Source organism: Aptenodytes forsteri, unplaced genomic scaffold (genome assembly GCF_000699145.1).
Source record: "Aptenodytes forsteri isolate BGI_AS27 unplaced genomic scaffold, ASM69914v1 Scaffold1, whole genome shotgun sequence".
Lineage (NCBI taxonomy): Eukaryota > Metazoa > Chordata > Aves > Sphenisciformes > Spheniscidae > Aptenodytes > Aptenodytes forsteri.
In genome coordinates this window covers 1,649,665-1,669,861 of record NW_008795035.1, presented here as the reverse complement: position 1 = coordinate 1,669,861, position 20,197 = coordinate 1,649,665, and the positions used below count along the sequence as shown (strand labels likewise).

The 20,197-nt window shown below is 36.4% G+C and overlaps 1 protein-coding gene across 1 annotated transcript in view; it reads left to right on the top strand.

Annotated features, from left to right (window-relative positions):
- Positions 1 to 5,231: 5,231 nt before the first annotated feature.
- Positions 5,232 to 20,197, top strand: part of DMXL2 (Dmx like 2) — a 48,221-nt gene continuing 33,255 nt past the window's right edge. The window contains exons 1-14 of the mRNA XM_019471315.1: positions 5,232 to 5,356; positions 7,097 to 7,168; positions 7,876 to 7,954; positions 8,592 to 8,748; positions 9,715 to 9,781; positions 11,612 to 11,790; positions 12,505 to 12,688; positions 13,698 to 13,872; positions 13,992 to 14,032; positions 14,672 to 14,840; positions 15,952 to 16,229; positions 16,412 to 17,108; positions 18,911 to 19,032; positions 20,105 to 20,194. Of these exons, the coding sequence (XP_019326860.1) occupies positions 7,924 to 7,954; positions 8,592 to 8,748; positions 9,715 to 9,781; positions 11,612 to 11,790; positions 12,505 to 12,688; positions 13,698 to 13,872; positions 13,992 to 14,032; positions 14,672 to 14,840; positions 15,952 to 16,229; positions 16,412 to 17,108; positions 18,911 to 19,032; positions 20,105 to 20,194 (2,190 nt within the window). The 5' untranslated portion in view covers positions 5,232 to 5,356; positions 7,097 to 7,168; positions 7,876 to 7,923. The remainder of the gene's footprint in view (positions 5,357 to 7,096; positions 7,169 to 7,875; positions 7,955 to 8,591; positions 8,749 to 9,714; positions 9,782 to 11,611; positions 11,791 to 12,504; positions 12,689 to 13,697; positions 13,873 to 13,991; positions 14,033 to 14,671; positions 14,841 to 15,951; positions 16,230 to 16,411; positions 17,109 to 18,910; positions 19,033 to 20,104; positions 20,195 to 20,197) is intronic.

Here is a 20,197-nt window from a genome sequence, read left to right as displayed (position 1 = left end):
CAGCAGCAATCCTGACATACGTCTAGCATTTCCCAAATAAGGGACAAAGCACAGATATGTTTGGTTAACAAACTGGCTTGTGGATGTTGTAGCTGTATTGCGCCCAGTCTAGTAGAGTGGGTAATATACGGGAAAAATTGTTTGAAGGGTGATAGAAGCAAAATAGCTTCATAATGCTGTTTTCTACCAGGCAGTCTCTTCAGGCTCCCTTCATCTGAGCTCCAAAAACGACACTGCATGAGCAAAGGGTTTAAGTACTAAATGACAGGAGTTCTGGTTTTGTCATTTCTGCTAATAATTCTGTGCACTATTCAACTTGCTGTTGCTTCATGTTCTCATTTCAGCAAATATTGTTAACCGTGTTTCACAAATGAGTTTACAGAAGGTCAGGGTTGAGCTTTGTACAGAAGGGCCTTACAGCACACACCCTGCCTAGACAGAGGAAGGGTATGTTACTTGAACCTCATAGTCTAACTGGCAGCTAATAAGTTTTAAAAGGTAGTAAACGGCATTTTTCAAACCGTGGTTGATGTCACTTAGCTTTTGTTGTTAAGCGGCCGTTTTACCTTGAGCCAATTTCAGTCACTGACCCTAACTCTGAGTGGGATGTATGTTACCAACCTGACTTTCTGTGATGTGGAGCAAGGTGATTTCAGATAAAGAAGACGAGCTCTTCTGATTCTGTTTATATGGCTTCTGCCCTTTGTCCAAGCTCCAGGTTGATTTTTTCCCCCTGAAACTCTGAACAGAATGTAGTAAGGTCAGTCTAGGTTTAAAAAACAAAAAAAAAAATCCATAGGTATGTCAATTACCTAAAGGCTAGATTCTATAAGTATAAAAATTCCAAAAAATTCCAAGCTCCGGCTAGTGTCCCACAAACAGAAGATAATGAATATTTATTTCTTGTAAGAGGTGTCACTAAATGCACAAAATACGGAACTCTAAACATTATTAATGAAAAATCAGAATATCGGATTTTAGGGGTGTCTGTACATAAGAACTTTTCTGATAGAAGTGAAAAAAAAATTATTATTTGTCATTTTTGAAAAGGACAAGCTTCTCGGAGTCTTCCATGCCAGTACTGACACTTGGCCTGGGACTGTGTGTATTTTACATAGACTGTGTGAATTTCAGAAGCTGTTGCGGATGAAAGTCTCCCACACGCGTGTAAACTTTTTTTACTCCATTGAAAACAGCCAAATCTTCATCCGCACCATTATGTCCACAAGATACAGCAACTGAGAATAGGTTTTCTCTGCTGTGTAGGGTTCTCCTCTACTTCATCCTTCTTGAAAAATTACTTATTAAAACCCTTATTTGCAAATCCCTCTCGTTATTTATTACTACTTACATATATGTGTATGTTCTCCACTGTGTCATGTTTATGTGAACTGGATTACAGACGCTTAACATCTGAATCCTTACTATGTTCTTTTTTCTCTGAAGCTCTGTGTGTAAGCATATTGTAAAGTATTGAATCATGAATTCGTCTCAAATGTCAATTTGGGAAAGCCTGTGCTACAGGCCACAGGCTAGTAGTGGGTTGGGGTTCTTTCCTCAGTTATTTTGCTAGTTTGCATTAAGTGTATGTAATTCTACTCGTACTTAGCCGGGGGAGGACGGAAGTATAAATGTTGTCTGTTGAGAGCTTGGAAATGTTTCAGAATTCAGGTGTCTTCATCACTAATAGGAAGGTGGAGGAATTTCTGCACCTTATGATTTCACTATCCATAGCCAGAAACTTGAGGATAAGTGTTGTTATACTGGAGGAGTACTATAAGGCCAATACTGGCTTTAATTCAGGTTTAAATACAGATTTTAATTAATTTATGTAATTTTAGATGTTTATGAGCTGATTCTGTTTCTTCCACATCATTTACCATCTTGAAATACCTCTGTACCCCTAATAGTACACCCTGGAGCTTGAGGACTTCTGGTCTATTTCACTTATGACAAATTTGTAGAGTTGCAGGTTATAGAAAGAGAAGAATCATTTTTTATACAGAGAAAAATATATAAAGAAAAAACAAGATGAGAATGTGAAGGAATAATTGTTTCCCTGTCTGTTAGTTCCAGTGTTCAACATTAAAATTAGAGAACCAAACCGGAAAACACAGGCAGCTGAAAAAGAAAGATGCACATGCTGCTTTCGTACTATCTGAAAATTGAGGATATAGCATAAACTCTTACAGTAGGACACGATGTCCTACTTCTGTCTGGTGCTCCTGCATTCAATTAGAGCTTTGTCATTGTTCATTTCAGTGGTCCCAGATCTTGAGAGTTAGAGCAGACATTGGCAAAATACAGCTTATTAGTTGCTTATGGATCCTGCAAGTCATCCTCGCGTTCTGGCGGTTTTGCAACTCCATTTAATTTTCTCTTTGAAGTTATCAGTGACATTAGAAATGGAGGTTGGCAGATACTCCACGTGGGTGGCTTCTACTGCGCTTGTTTCGTTCAGTGACTGCTTATAATTCTGTTTATCTAAGGCCTCTGTGCTGCTCTCGTCCATTACAGTATCTCACAGCATCTTATTTTCCGTCTTTCCTTTTTGTATGGCTTACTAATTTTCCATTCCTTTTATCAGGCTATGCAGATTGTTAGTCTGTTGCCACAAATATTGTGTCCACTGTTATTCTGGCAGGAGAGACCTGTGTTGGCATGAATGATCTCCCTGAAGATGTTGTCAGCTGAATCCTTAGGAAGGGACTACTGATGTTAAATATTATGACACTTCCCTATTCTTTGCCAACGTAGGGTGCTTCTACTTTGTTACCAGCTTAAGGAGTGGAAGGACAAAATGAAAAGAGGATTTAATAGAAATGTGTTCTGTTCAAGTATAAACATGTTAATATATTGAGTATATTAGAAAAGCCTCATAAAAGTAATCAAATGGAAAACTTGTATTTAGACGTATAATGTGAAATATGGAAATATCTTTCAGTACAGAAAAGTATATTGACCTTTTCTGCTTTGAGAAATTTGGAGACTGTAAATGTGAAAAAGTGAACAGTTGTTTTAAGAGGAGGGGACACCTTTTCTCAAAGGTGGGGCTATAATAAATGTACTTCTTAAAGTAAATTTAAGATTTAAGGTAAATATACTTTAATATACTTTCAAGAAATGAGAGACATTCTCAGAATAAATATCTACACTGAGAAAATTACCCCAGAACCAAGAGACGGCACTTGCTCAAAGAACCTGGAGCTGGAGGCTGATACCCTGCTGTTGGGAACGTGTTCCGACTGAGGTCTCTAGCGGACTAGATCCTCCCTGTTGGCATATTTTTTGTTGACAGATTTTCCTGTCTGCTTATGGGCATTGACATCCTGGTCTCCATCTTCTTCCTTCCTACTTGTGAACATTTGCTGGCCTGTCCAGCATTCCACACTGCTGGTGGAGTTTGTTTTGCAACAAATTCCAATATAAAAAAATAGGAAAACAACAAAATGGAAAGACTTTCTGTTCAATGCCAGAACTTATCTCAGAATCTCATCTTTCTTTCCCTTAGTTTCTGGAAATAATCCTATTCCATTTTAATAATAACTTATTCCCTTCCTTGGGTCTAATAAATGCATAGCCTAGTCATCAAGGAGCTGGGATATTCTGTTACACAGATGATCTCCCTCTAACAACCAGTTGTGGTTTTTCCCCCTCTCCTGCTTACATCGTGAATAACTCCAGTATCAGTTCCTCAGAGCTTCCCAGAACAATGGTTGTGGGCGTGAGGACTCAGACAACACTGCATCACTTTATTTTTGCGAGATGACCTTGGAAATCTTTTAGACAATCTGTTTTGTATGCAGTTTTCATTTTTGTGTGTGCAGTTGTATGGTGCGTTAATTTCTAAGGCCTGAGTTTCTGCTTTGCTGCTTGTATTGCTGTTCCTTTCTTGGTTTTAGCAGTGACTGTACTTTCACTAAATTAAGCCTTTTTCTTCAGACTTTCTCACTTGTCGCTCCTCCCCAGGAGGATTAGAAGTAGACATAGAAGGTCATGAGACCTAAATTGCCCGTTTTAGTTCCAGTGGTTATCTTGCACCATTATCTTAGTGTGCCCATCAACGGGCATTGGTCCTGTAAATCTATAGAAATACTCACAACTTCTCATGCTCGTCTCAAAAATAATACAAGTAGCCTTTAAACTGATTGACCTCAAAGGAGAGGGCTGGGACTCAGTAATTTGGAAATTATTGTGAAAGAAGCAGGGGGCAAGTTGAAATGACAAAGTAATTTTGTGCCATCTGAAATTGACTGTTAAGGACTTGCACTCTCTGCTTAATTCAGCTGTTGTAAAATTTCTGCCTACTGTATCGGAATCAGTGGAAACCTTACTTTAAGGAAAGAGACTTCTAGCTGTAACTGTTTACTTTAAAAAAGGCTTATTGGTAGACTGATGCTAGGGAGGGATTTCTATGCCTGAATGCGGGAGTTCAGTGGAGCAGATCATCTGGAGCGATTAAACTTTTTAGGATTTTCTGGCACACCAGGGCAGGGGAAAGGTTGGCAGACAGATGTATATTTAGCCTGCCAGTAAAAAGTGCTGCAAGGTAGCATTGTTATAGAACTTACTCTTAAACAAATTACTTAGACTGTAGTGTGTATTGCACAAGACACAATATATCCAAGACAAATCTTTGTTGTTTTACAGTCTTACAGTAAGGTGCACTTCTAAAAACTCAGAAAAGCCCAGAAATTGGATTCTTATAGAAAAGAATCGCTTAATATTCTTAAAAAAAAAAAAAAAAAAAAGGGGGCGGGGGGGCAGGACATATATTTAAGACATTTGTATGCAAATTCAATAATAAGTGCACCTGAATAGTGAACTCTTGACTGCCTTGCTCTAAGAGGCAACAAGCATTGGAGGGGAGAAGAAAAAACAACTAAAACCTAAAAAAACTCCACAACATAAAGAAAAGTGAAAGTACACACAGAGCTTAAGTTCTAGAATAAGTTTGGGGTTTGGTTTTTGGGTTGGGTTTTTTTTTTACTGTTTCTGTTTGCGGTGATTTAAACCCTGGAAGATTTAAGGTCTCCTTTGCGACTGTTTTCACTTGTTGCTTATTCTGCTGGTGCTACTGAATTGGCGAGGAATAAACCCGCTACACAGTAATATCTTGTTTCAATGGGGATTTTCACAGCTCTCTCAAAAACCTAAGTCGTCTAATAAGTTTTGAGTTAGTTTTTTTTAAACTGTTTTTTAATTGTATTTCTTTTTAAAAATATTTCAGGCATATGGCTCTGGTTGTGACATTGTAATTCTGGCAAATGACTTTGAATGTGTGCAAATTATTCCCGGTGCTAAACATGGAAACATCCAGGTCAGTTGTGTGGAGTGCTCGCAACGACAAGGCAGGGTAAGGATTTTAATAAATTTGTATAGAATTTAATTATTTCATTTAGAGTATTCCAATTTTTTCAAACAGCAACATAATACATTAATGGTATTAATGAGTTAATTTTATGACAAAGATTAGTTTTTACTGATCTGTAACTTTCTGAGTACCACCTCTTGTGTTACTCAGAGAATTGTTTCAGTTTAATAGTAATTTATGTTTTGGAGGGGGAGGGGGAAGGGGAAGCAGGAGGCATCTTGTAACAATGGTTTTCATTCCTTTCCAGGACCTGCAATAACAGGTCTCACAAAATGTGGGAATATGTATTAGTTACAGTATAGTATCAGAACTGGAATGGTACAAAAATTGTTGTTGTCTCCATTATTGTATACTTTCATCTAGCTAAAGAAGACATGGATAAATCATTCATGTATACATATACATCTATGTGCGTGTGTGTCCTGCAAAGTAATTAATTAGAAATACTTTATTTTTCAGAAAAGCTTAGGCATGTTTAATGTGTTTAGAAGTGCTACAGTATGAACTGTCATAACTGCATGGCCCCTTGACTGGCTCTGTGGTTTTGTTTTTAATCCATAAACAATGCTAAAGAGACAGTTTAGATTGCTGAGAAAAAGCTAGTTTCTGTGAGTTATGGTAGTGCACTGAGCAAATTTTGTGTGTCAGTTGTCACTGCCTACTAATATCAGCTAGTTAAAACTTGGCTGCAGTATTGAGAAAGCCCTCGTTAGGATTCGGGCAGGTTTAGCTGGCACGGCCCCTGCGCTGCAGCAGTGCAGTCCCAGTGGGACTGGAAGAGGGATTCCAGCTGCACCGGTGGCCCTGCAAGATCACCATGAACCCCGGGTGGTTCTGCATTCAGGACTCTGAGCTCGCGGTCTGTTCTTTTCTTTGGGAGTGTGTTGTTGCAACCTTCCCCCCTGGCTCCTCTCCCCCCGAAGAGGAAATAAGATTTCATAATAAATGTCGTGAAACTCTTACATCATTTCTATATTGAGGAAACCAGATTCTGAATGGGAAGAACTTAAATGTTTTTTCTTTTAAAAATCTTTTCGGGGAAAAAAAGGAATTTTGAAGATAGTCAAAAGTACTCATAAGCGTATGAGTATTAGGAACATGACCAGATAAATTCCTAATAAAGACCATTTTGCGTATGGAGGTTTCTGTGAAGTAAGTTTCTGTGAAAGAAATGGAGGGGTTGAGTGATATAAGTACTTCAGTTTTTCTGTTTACCATTTTTCTCCCCTCAAAATGTATGTAACTGTTCAAAATAGAATTACATTTCCTCCTGTTTCTTGTAATTATTATTTAGTGGTACAAAATGGAATCTGGGAACACATTGAGACCCAGATGCTAATAATTTATTTATTAGTTAGCTGTGAAGTAGAGAGAATGTGAGCAGAAGTAGTGAAGGCATCAGCTTTCCCTTATGCATTAACAGTAGTTACCCTAGAAGAATATATTAGATCTGATTGACAGTGTTTATCCCACTGAACAAGATGTCTTCCCTACTTAGAGTTAAAATCTTAAAGATGGGCTTGTGCAGAAGTATGTATTTCTCAACTTCGTTAAGAAAGTATACCTATAACACAATTAATGACTTTGTATTCATTTCACTTTTCTTGAACAACAGCACATAAAAGAGGTACTGGAAATTCTTTAGCTGTTTTGGAATACTAGGGAGCAGTTACACTTATCTCCTAACCTTACATTTTGAGTCTTCAATTATTTTTTTTTCAGATTGCAGCATCATATGGAAACGCTGTTTGCATTTTTGAACCGCTTGGTATAAATTCTCATAAAAGAAATTGTGTAAGTATGTATTTCATCATTGTAATTCGGTTTAGGTTCTTAGAAGAGGCAGAAGTCTGTCTGCCGGTTATCATTATTATATTACATTGACACACAAAAGACTAATGGATAAATATTTTCCACCATCCATAACAAAATCAGATGGGTAGAATCTTCCGCTGCATGAATCGAACTGGGGACTGCACTCCTCCTAAGTTCACAACAACATCTTGTTCTTGAATCTCATACTAGAATGACATGGTGACAAGTTGGTGTTTCTTTAACTTGAAGAGGTTGTCAGGTCTGTGGTACAGAAATATGACTTAGGCTTGTGTACGTGTACCCAGGCTTGTTTTAACAGCAAGCCGTGGCCGAGCACTCAAGCATTAAGTATGTTCTCAAGCAGGTTTCACAATCTTTGTTGCATCTATACTGCCATCCCTTACTTTGTTATAAATGTATGACCTAACTAGTTTAGAGTAACCTACAGATATATTTGTATGTGTGACAGGTCCAGATCTGGTTCGCAGGGCACTCTGTGATGCATTTAATTTTTATAAAACAATTAAAAGACATTATTAAAACTAGATTCAGCAATCCACCACTGGGTTCTGAATGTTTTTGCAACAGGCTTGATAGCAATTTCATAGAGAAAGAAAGAAATACTGATACCTTTGTATTTTGCTGTTGATGTGAGAATTAATCTTTTAACTGTTTTTAAACTACAGCAACTAAAGTGTCAGTGGCTTAAAACTGGGCAATTCTTCCTCAGTTCTATGACTTACAACCTGGCGTGGGATCCTCAAGGTAATGTGATGTTTGTGAAGTATTTGTTCAACATTTGTGGTCAGGAGAACTTGAACACAAATTATTTTTATGGTAGTAAAGTGAGAGCGTGAATATGGAAATTTTAGATTATCTGTTCTCAGGCAGTGTTGCATAGAATGTGAGGCTACAGTTAGCATTTGTGAAGATGCTGTGCCAAGTGTTTGAGTCTCTTGTGCAAGATCTTAGTTTGGGAATTAACAGTGTTAAGTTGCTGACTTAAATTACCACTAAAAATCATTTAAGTAGAATCTTATCACAATTGAAGTCAACACTGTACCCAGACACGGATATTTATAAGATGTCTAACAACGTATTTTTATTTGAGATGTGAATGGCTATTTAGCATCTGCAACATTAATTATTAAATATGAGTTATCATTTGAAGTCACCAAAAAAACCTTGATGTTCTTTCTTAAAAGGTACTATAAATTCAAAATGTTTTAATAAAAACAGCTGTATAATATAATTGAATACCCTATCATATTTAAAATGAACTTTAGAAAGTTGAGTTTTCAACCTGTTTTGAATAATTCTCAACAAAATATGATGGCAGGCTTAATCTTTCAATATACATGCATCATCTTGGTTTCACAGCTTTGATATTACTCACTTTCAGGTAACAGGCTGCTGACAGCAACTGACTTTTTGCAATTGTGGGCCCCTCCATCTAGTGACATTCTAGAAGATGATGAAGATGATGATCCTGACAATCAGATCAAAGATGATAAAGTTCTCCCAGTTCTAAATGACTGGAAATGTGTCTGGCAGTGCAAGTGAGTGAGATAACTTTTATTCTAAGACAAATTGCAATGCCACCTCATATATCAACCCTATCTTCTCTCCAAAACCATATTTTAAGATGTGCTTTTAAATCCGCTTAAAATACCATAAAATTCAAACATTGTAAGTTATTCCAAACAAAAATTCCTCACTTTTTCAAGTGACCTATCACCAGATAACCTACTCAAAGGCTTAGCCAAACTGTAGGACTGGCAATGTGTCAACATTGTCCCCGTTCTCTCACCTTTGAAAGTATTGCTGAGATAATTGGATGAGACTGAACAGGAGAGCAGTAGCAGGATGCTACACTGATAAAGACGAAAGCTGCTTCCTGAATCTTAGCAAGAGAGTCCTGAAACTCTTTCTACCCAGTTCTAGTTGAGATCCATGTTACAGAAGTGCTTCATGACCAGCCGTTTCTATATATGTGCAGACTTGGGAAGCAGCTGCCTAGAACCTGTTTTCTCTTGACTTTTTTGAAACCATTTTAGATTTTGTGCCTACAAAGCACTGCATAGGCTGCTTTCCTCTTTCAGACATCTGACCCATAAGCTGTAGTCACAGAGAAATAGCATCACAAATTATCTAAAAGATCTTCGCTTCCGTTTCTTCATACTATTTGTCTTGGCTTCACTGGGAGTAGAGGAGCAGGTGGGACAAACTTCACATCTGTGATCTCATCGGATCTAGCCTAGGCTTGCCGTACTTAAAACAACTTATTTCGTGGGCTGTTTTTCTGTAAAACCATGAAAATACTAAATATTTTGTTTCATTGTAGCAAATATTTTTTTATGCTTCTGCTATTTCTAAAGTATGCTTAAAGCAACAACTATAAAATACTAATATATTTCATTTAAATAATGAACAGTAATGCTTAATCAACTGAATACACATGGAATAATACTATAGAATAAATGTACTTTACTTACAACTTGAAACTGTGCTCTCATGTTCTTTAGGACTGCAGTATCAGTACATTTGATGGCATGGTCTCCTGATGGTGAATACTTTGCAACAGCTGGGAAGGTAAGGACAAAAAACAATAATTAAATAATTGTTTGCAATGCTTTGCATTTGTTTGACAAAAGTAAATAAGTAATATAGAATAGTGCCAGACTATAAACTCTGTTGTAGTCTGAGCTAAGTTAAATTATCATCTCGTGTAATGCTGTATTTTCATGTAATTCCATGAATTTCAGCAGCGAGAAGTTGGATTTAGCTGTGTACTCTTACTGAATACTTGAGAATCAGCCTGGAAATACAGTGACAGCGATACAGACTCGTGTGTATATATATATGTTTTAGATAAAGTATACTTAGATGAACTTTCAGATACGCATAAACATGTTTTTCTACTTCTGTTAGAAATAATGAGGATAAATTTTAGATCATTATACACATACACATTTAAACTGGTATAATATGCACACCTCTGGATAAATTAGAAAAGATTTTCTGTTTAGTGAATTCTGGGTTCAATTATCAGTTCTTAACTTCTATTTCAGTTTGGCATATTTTTTGTCAAATTGCTATTCAAGCTAAGTTTTCAATTAATAATTCTCTTTGATGTCACCCGCCCATTTGAGTGATTCCCTTTGGTTTTCACGTCTGGATAGGTAAGCATTTATTGCTTGCACTTAATGTTGGTTGAACAGTGAGATGAATTTTAGGAACCTTTGTTTTCTTACACTTACTAAAGAGGACAACTGAATCATGAGCTGCATAGTTTTATGACTAAAAACGTACTTACAACACCTTAATAAACATCACATTTAGAATCGTTGTGGTTAGAAAATTATCAAAAGATGTGCTTCATTCCATAGTTCTGTTTCCCATGAATATACTTTTATATAGCTAAGAATTTGACTAAGTAGATGAGGCAGATGGTTCCAGAAGTCGTCTTCTGTTAGTTGTTTCATGAGATACACAGCTTTGATCATAATTCCTAACAGGGTTGCCTGTCAGACTTCCTTCTTGCAGAATCTGTGGTCAGATACTGTACTTTCTGATGCTTGTCAGGAAATACTATCTTTTATCTACACTCTGAGGTTTGTAATTTATTCATTTATTTACTTTATTCTGTATCTCCACTCCAGCAGCAAGTCCTGAAATCCAGGCATGTGGCATCCAGCTGTGTACAACGTACTGTTGTCAGACTAGTAATGTTGTCCTTGGCTCACATCAGTATAGTCATACTCCGGTCTCACTTATCAGCATTTGTAGTATTGCTGCATCAGCGTTTCAGTTTTGTTTCAGTTAATTACGTCAGTGGTGCCCAACCGTTCAAACCAGAAGGGTAGCATAGGTTGTGCCGGTGGAGGCTGTAATATGCATCTGCTCCTCTATCGTGTGCCTATGCTCTGTAGGTACAGTACTTTCCATGAAAGTAAGGCTTCCTGTGCATGGGAACCAACAGGGACTTACAGCATGAATTGTCTCAGCGGAGATGATGACTGTTAATGAGCTTAATATTGTAGTGTGAGTGGCAGCCTATTTCTGGCTTCTGTCTTTGCAGGGAAATGGACATGGGATTTAAGCGTGCATGTGTGCTATGCAGAAAATGCATAGAGAACCAAGAGGAAAGTAGGGGGCCAACTGGACTGGAAGAAAAATTCCTTATGGGAGTGGAGTGTTGCCAGCAGAATATTTCTTCAGTCCTGTAGCTCATTCCAGGATGACCATCAATGAAATAAGTGGTCTCAGAAATGGGTTGTCTGAAAAAACTGCAAATAGTTCTGGGCCACAGATCACGTTTTCATCAAAGAACAGCAGTTTCCCTATTATTTGGGATTTTTTTTTTTGTGACATTTTTAATTAGAGGTAGCTAATCCCCTGTTTTTTTATTGCTTTACCTAGGATGACTGCCTCCTAAAGGTTTGGTATCCTATGACTGGTTGGAAGTCGTCTCTTCTGCCCCAAGAGAAAGAAGAAAAGAAAAAATATTCAGGGGTTGTCCACTTCTCATTTGTTTATTTGGCGCATCCTCGAGCAGTGACAGGATTTTCATGGCGTAACATTAGCAAGTACATGCCCAGGTTCGAAAGTTTTCTTTTTTAAAAAAACAAGCAAGCCTTTGACCAAGTGTTTTTTAACACTCTGCTTAAAGTTTGGCCACCAAGAACGTGATTAGATTTCTCTGCTTATACTTTCAAGAAATAAAACATAGCAACATCTTCCCGTAAGCTTCTGTATTACCTAGTACAATAGCGATAGTTGTGTTAACAGGTGAGATTTATACTAAAATATGGTCTAAACTTCAGTGCCTTCTCAAGTTATGCCAGGAAGCATGGATGTAAGGCTTTCTCTTCACCAAATGGTGCTATGACATTGGAAATAAAATATTTGTTTAAATGATTAGCATTTAGTAAGCTATTTTCTGTGCCTTATTGTATATACTGGTGTTTAATTAGTTGTTCAGTTTCACCATTCATTATTTAGTAAAATTTATGCATTCCTCACAGAGTCCAGCAAGTCAGATAGTTTAGGCAGTTTCATAACTGCAGTTTTGTAATAACTGCTGCATTTATCAAATAATAACCATTCCAAGTTTGCATGCACTTTTGCCAATAATCTATGGGTTTATCAGCATGCCAAAAATCACTGCTGATATAAAACCTGTAGTTAGGGGAGAGGCAGAAATTTGGATGAAACAATAACTACTAAATACTTGTATACTCCCCTAATTTCTGCCGTGTCCATACAGCTAATTTAATTACCTTGGGTAGTAACCTTGCTATGTCTGTCATTAGGGGTTTGGTCTGTAATGTGTTACTCACATCATGTCTTGATGGCATCTGTCGGCTGTGGGCAGAGACGACGTTACCAGAAGATACTCTTCTCGGTGAGCAGATCTGTGAAACGAGCACTTCCAGCATTAGCGACACCATCTCTCAATCTGGAAAGCAAAAGGACAAAATACAGCATGCGCTAGAGGTACAAGTAAATACTTATTTTGTCAATTTTTTATTTCAAGATTCTTAAAATTTAAATATTTAAAGGATGTAGAACTTCAGAATGTGTATTATCTAGTTCTTATAAGCATAACAGAATAGTCTGAATTATTTCATATCAGTTTTTGAAGTCTGTTACTAAACACTGAAGAAGTCAGAGACTTTGCAACTCTGCACCCAAGCTCTATGTTCTTCGAACTCAATCTACTTTTTCTATAGCTAACTAATAGTGATGGGAAGAGACAATGTTTAATGTGGAATAGTAAGTGATGGATTCATTCTGATTGAGTCTGAAAGTCTGTAAGTATAAAAACAGTGGAAGCAGTAAATAAACTCTTTTAATTTTTAGTTATCTGATTTGATAATTGCATTTCCAAAAGGCGGTATTATGGAACTCTAAATTTCAGTGGAAGTTGTATCAAGTCTGCTGTTTACAGTAAGAGAAGACCTGTCAATATAAAAACAAGAAAACAAAACAAAAAAAACCAACCACCCACCAGTTATTTGTAGACTATTACAATCAGACCAAGTTTTTACTTCTTACATATCATGACCACCAACAAAAAGAGAGAGTGGAACCAAGTATGGTTTGGGCTGTTGAATCAGTCGTGCTCTCCAAGTGCTCTCAGCAGTTTTCAGTTACACAAAAATAATTCATTATAAAATTATATTGCAAAGGTTACTGCTTTTAGATTGTTGTAATCTTGTTTATGAATGTTACACAAAATAGTGTGTATTTTTGTGTTGTTGTTGGAGCAGATATTAAAGGAACTTTGAGAAGACTGGTAGAAGAGCTTTGCCTTTGGCCAGAACTGATATACATAGGTGTTACTAATCTCTGTTGAAATCTATTTAAAATAATCCTTTTGAAATTAGTCTTCACTTCTTAGGTAGAAGGAAGTTTAAAAGCTTTAGGCTTTATATAAATGTGAGTTTTTACCTTGCAGTTTTTTAGTATTTCTTAATTATTTTTTTTTCAATAACTATACCAGACAATTCACCACTTGAAAAACATGAGAAAAGGACAAAGGAGATCTTCAGTTCTTGTTACCCACACAGATGTATTGCCAGATCAACAGGGTACTCATGAAGTTCAGCGTCACATTTCACATCACGCAAATGCGCTTGGTCACTTCCATATAGCAGCAAGCATCAACCCTAATACAGGTGAAATACAACCATTTATTAAACTGTAATAATATATTTGCACAAAATGAAAAAAAGAAATAAAGGGGGCTGAGAGGCACATTCTTTGCTTTGCCTAATTGAATACAGGGAATTTGTAGGAAGACTTGTTTCACAAGTCTGTTACTTGGCGTGGAGTTTTGTAAGACAAATGAGGCTGAAATTATTCTGAATACCTTCAGCACTTTTAAAAGCCAATTAAATTCTTTGCACATCAGAAAGCAAAAGAAACCTAAATTTCAAGTCTGCCTGGCATTTGATTGTTGGGTTTTGGGAGGCGGTGGTGTATGTTGAATAGAGTATTTGCATCCTACAGAATATATAGTGAATGAAAAAAAGCTGTACCAGATTTTTTGGCAGGAAACCAGCTGCTTTTTATAGAAAAATGCAGAATATTTTAAACAAGGAAAAGATTAAAGAGCAATCATGTGGCATACCTAAAATCTGTACATGAAATAACAAGACTGCAACATATGAAGCTGAGCAATTAGAACTGTTGAGTATCATTTACTGTTCACATAAGAATTAATTTTCATGTAAATTTATTGATGTTAAAATATCTTTTTTTTTATTACAATTGCAGGTAGAAACTTGATCTGCATCTTACTTTTTCTAATCTTACAGGCACAAATTACGTTCTACCTAAAATAAGTTAAATGTTTTAATTAAGAAATCTGTGTCTATATATGTGTGTGTGTATATGTGAGTGCATATATATATATATAAAAAAAGATGAGCAGTTTAATATATAGCTTTTTTATTTGTTTAAAAATGTCCACAGATATTCCTGAATAATAAAGAATTTAATTTTACATCCTATTTTGAAGTATTTATGCAACATCTAAGAAAAAGTTCTGAACAACAACTGGAACAAGATTTTGATGTTGAGATTGAAGAGGAAAAAGAAATGGAAGAAAAAGAGAGAGGTTTACATATGAAATTAGATCATGGTTAGTAATATTGAGATATGTAGCACAAGAATTATTTTGAAGCACATTAATGCAATAATTAATGCAATTATTCAGCACAAGAATTGTAAGTGCTAACATTTGAAAATTAATCTAAAATAAATAGACATTTACAGCTGAAATTTTGGCTGCTGTAATTGTAGGCATGAAAAATTCAACTATGTACTCTCTGTTGGAACACAATAGCGATATACACAGTGAAAAAGAAAGGTAGCTTTTGTCTCATTTCCATTTTGGATATAGTCCACTGAGCTATGAAATTATGACTAAGACCTGCTCTCTATTTACCTTACAATCTGATTGTCAGTAATGACGTACCAATTTATGGCAAGCTTCAAGAAGGGTTGGACATCATAGCTCCATTTTAATGCAACTGCACTGTTTCCAGTACTGGTGAGATTTACATCTTAAACCTTAGATCACCCGATGATCCCAACTGTAGCTGTTCACAAAGGAACAGAGAGACATATTTTGAAATTAATGATGGAAAACATATCCTACCAGAAATACTCTACATTGCTGTGGGAGGGTCAGTTGGCCAGTAAGAATGTGTAAAAATAAAAATCTGTCTACAAAGACCAGTAAGACCAATTAGTGGCAGTAAACTGATGATACGTTGTGTCATTTATAATGACATAATCTGGATTACCAATGCAGGAGTTAAGTGTGCGATAATTCTTACTGAACATGCAATACATACTGCTTCATCAATGATCACATACCGTATATTTCATGATTACCTTCTAAATACAAAAAAAATCCCATGTTAATTTGGAACCAGCATTCATATACAATGTGTGGGTTTATATAGTTGCCCACAATAATCTTAGGCAGGGTATTACTCTAAGTATCTGGATTTTTACGGTTACATTTATTATTACTTGTATTGCATAGTTAGAAGCAATACTCAAAGGCCAGAGCCTCATATTTTTGTACAGACAGACCAAAGAAAGATGTTTCTACCCTCAATGTGCATGAATGTTCTTACCAGATAGTTCTATTAGCAGATTAAAAAATACTGTCTTGTTTTGAATAGAAACTGATAGGGAAATCTTTGCAATGGATAAAATGGCACATTTCATTTCTGTTGCAGACTTGTCTATAGATAGAGAATCAGAGACAGGGACTGGTACAGGCTCTTCAGAACATGAAGATGGAGAAAGAGAGGGAAGCCCCAAAACATCTCTACTAGCAGGCCCACACATGCCTCTTCCAACAGTTTTGTTAGATCGGAAAATTGAGTTGCTCCTAACTGAATGGAACAGAAATCCAGATATGCTTTTTACCATCCATCCTATTGATGGTACCTTTTTGGTGTGGCATGTGAAATATTTAGATGAATACACTCCAGGCATCTTTCGACAAGTTCAGGTATTGTATATTTGAAATGGTTTTATTATTTATGATCTTAACAATCATTGTGTCCTTTCTTTTATATCTGAACATCAGTGTGAATTTAATTTTAAGTACTTCCTGTGAAACAGCTAACATTTATTCAGACTTGAGCTGGGTTGTTATATGCTAATTTTTTTCTTTTTTGTTTTTTTTTTTAGGTTTCATTTTCTTCTAGGATTCCTGTTGCATTTCCATCAGGAGATGCTAGTTCCCTTAGCAAAAATATTATGATGTATGCTTGCCCTGTCTTTGTAAAAGATAACAGTAATGCTGTACATCAGAAGACAATGGACTTTCCAGATAAGACTCTAGCAAATAAAGGACCAAGCTTTGCCCAGGACAGTGCAAATGTGAATATAATTTCTCCCATAGTAATGATGATTTCCAAACATATAGATGGCTCTCTAAATCAGTGGGCAGTTACTTTTGCTGATAAATCAGCTTTCACTACTGTGCTAACTGTATCACATAAATTTAGGTACTGCGGTCACCGTTTTCACCTCAATGATCTAGCTTGCCATTCTGTTTTACCATTACTGCTAACATCTTCTCATCATAATGCTCTATTAACTCCTGAATCAGACAGTTCCTGGGACTCTGACAGGATAAACAGAATAATGGATCCTATTAAACATGTGAAAGGTTCTTCTAGGCAGCAACTTAAAAATGCAGCAACGTGTACATTCCATGACCCAAACGCGATCTATAGTGAGCTCATTCTGTGGCGTGTAGACCCTATAGGACCTTTATCATACACTGGAGGAGTATCTGAATTGGCTCGAATTAACTCTCTTCATACCTCCGCTTTCTCTAACGTAGCCTGGCTTCCAACACTTATTCCCAGCTATTGCCTCGGTGAGTATACTTAGCATGTTTCCGTATGGGGTTAACACTGCGGGTCATAGAATGAATATGTTACAATAAATTACTATTGTATTTGGGGTATATTTATATTAACTTTTCAGCAATTTCCTTGTATTATGCAAGTTAAGCATTTTTATTTCATTTGAGGCTAAGCAACTTCAAAACATTTCATCTGGTCTGAGTGCGTCTGTAGTTACTGTGGATCAGCTGACATTCAGTAACTTCTTTGTGTGAGTAAGCAATCATCACTCTCACAAAGAACAAGACAATCCCTTTCCTCAGTGCTTTAGGCAGTTTGACTGAGCGTTCTCTGTGTCGACACGGTATTAATAATGCAGATGTTCTGATGACTTGGGCATCTGGGTTGTTGGCCACATACAGCTGCAGGAGGCAGCGAGTTGAACAGAACTAGTATTTGGACTGCTTGAACATCTGAATTATTGGGAAAGATTTTTCAGCCAAAATTTGCAGTAGCAAGATCTTTTAACATGCTGGTTAAGAACTCTGCTTAGAAGATCCCAAAACAGTACCGAAATTTGTCAGGCCATCAGTGGTTTACAAAAGCCCAGTTAGAACACAGAATATTTTTAAAGAAATAGACCACATTAACTTTACAGAACTGCAAACACTACTTTTTCAGAGGTCTGGCAGTACAACATCTGGTGTGTAATACCCTAGGACAATTCTTCAGTTTTTGTATTTAATTTTAGGGCTTTCTATTGCAGTTAGGAAAATTGTCTTTACAAATGTTACTCTATTCAGCCACTCAGATACTTATTTTTGAATTATCATAAAGATGCCGTTGTAGTAGTTGTCATCTTTGTATACAGTACTAAAAATGTCATTTATGCTGTGGATGTAACATTAAATTTTATACTAATAATGCCAGGTTATTTTATTATGCTAAGGTCAGTCTGACCTTTGCAATGATTAAATGGGTGTCAAAGATGTACAACCTCAAAAATCCTAAATATGCTTAATAAATGCATAACCTTTCTTTGATTTAAAGTACAATAAATCCATTTTCTCTGCTAACATAGTAACATTCTGTGCTGTCTGAATCCCAGTCTTCTAAACACAAATAACTAGCTGCTTCCCTCTTAGAATGTAAGAGGAAAAACGTGTATCAGAACAGAAAACCTCGTGTCACACCTGTTCTACAGACTATAGAGAAGCAATAAAGACACTCAGTTAGAGTTTTTCATATATTATTCACTACTGCAGATATATTTCTCCCTCCGCTTTTATGTCTGCACTTTTAACTGGAGGGTAGAAGGGAATATTCATAGAGGTTAATTTTATCCAAAGAGCCTAGGGACAGTAAACAAGGAAAAAAACTATAGCTAATACAGCTTTTCTGAACAGTTTACCTTGGACTCGACTCTAAGTCATCTCTGACAACCTAGGGAAGCTAGTTAGCCCTTCCGAGCACCTCCTTAGGGGTGACAGTGAAGAGAACACAACCATTTTAAGGAATGGCAGCGTTCCCTTAGGTGCACTTCATACTGGTTTTTGCATGCGTGAACAACGTTTGTAAACGTAAATGAATTTTGCTTAGATTATTCAACTTTTCTGAGGAGTTTGTTACATAAATGAGCAGAAAGGGAGTTATTTCAAAATTCAAATAATAGTGGTTTAACGCACACATTTGCTTAGGGTTTTTGCTTCAGTACTTTATGAAAATTGTGTTGGAAACATATTCAGATATTGTGAAGTGGATTGTAATAGCCTACCTGATGCCATTTGACTGCCACTTTTTTCTTTCATTATGACATTTTTGTGTTTTCTATTAGGTACATATTGCAACTCCGCTAGTGCTTGCTTTGTTGCATCTGATGGCAAAAACCTGAGACTCTATCAAGCTGTTGTAGATGCACGAAAACTTCTAGATGAATTATCTGACCCTGAATCATCTGTAAGTTTTACGTAGCAATGGTTTGAAAGTATTAAAATAAAACTAAGGTAACTTTTTGTCCCCCTCCAGTGGTTTGTCTTCACTTAGTTCTGTATAATTTTTGTGCCATTCTGCGTATAGGTTATGCATTATACCTTGCATAATTACATGTTTTGCAGCTGTCTGTATATAACATTAGCAGACAGAAATGCAGCTATTACTACTAAAAGCGGCTGGACTGAAACAAAATTTCCCTGACAAGTTTCCCTAACCTGTAGCAGGTGGGGAAAGGAAAAATAGGATTTCTTTTCTTTGTCTTCTCAAAAGAGGGGAGTCAAGAGCAAGACTTTAAGATAGAAGAGCAAGACTTAGGTGTATCCACCTAGGTTAAATCTATATATGAGGAAGGGCAGAGATGGTGGGATAGGAGGGAATTGGCAGGTTATTGCTAAGGATAATATTAACTCTTTTTTTCCTGTAATAAGCAATTTTTTCATCCTTTTATATCTTTCATTTCTGTGACTTAAAGCAAAGTAAAACCTGACCTTGCACTGCTGTTGTATAAAGCAGCACATCCTTCCTCTTTTTCTATTCACCTGTTATTTTATAAGCTATCCTGCAACATAGAGCCTGTCAGTGATCAGATCAGTCTGAGGAATCTGTTCTAGGAGCAATGATTGTTAACATTCCAGAAAAAATCAATTGGGCCTTCAGTTTACATATAAGCTGTACTGATTTTTTTTTTTACATGTTGTGACAAAACCTGAAGCTTTAAACAAAAGTGAAGCAGTATACTTGAGTTTCTCATGGCACAGATACTAAGTTATGTTATGAAAGGATAAATCTTTAAATAAACAGCATTTAGTTTCCATAAAAACCGGTGCGCTATCCCCATGAATAGCTGCAGACTCACAACAGTGCAAATGTCTTGATAAACGCATTATTCATAAGTGCCAAAGTGACAACAGGGAGAAGTCTGTTACAGTTTATGCCAACAAGGAAAAATTAAAGCATCAGTTTATTGTAAATGACTGCAATTTCCTTCTGTCTGAAGGAAAAATATACTAACTCTTCTCATTTTGCTCTGTTTCAGAAACTTATTGGGGAAGTGTTTAACATTGTGAGCCAACAATCTACTGCTCGACCAGGATGCATTATTGAACTCGATGCAATAACTAACAAAGTA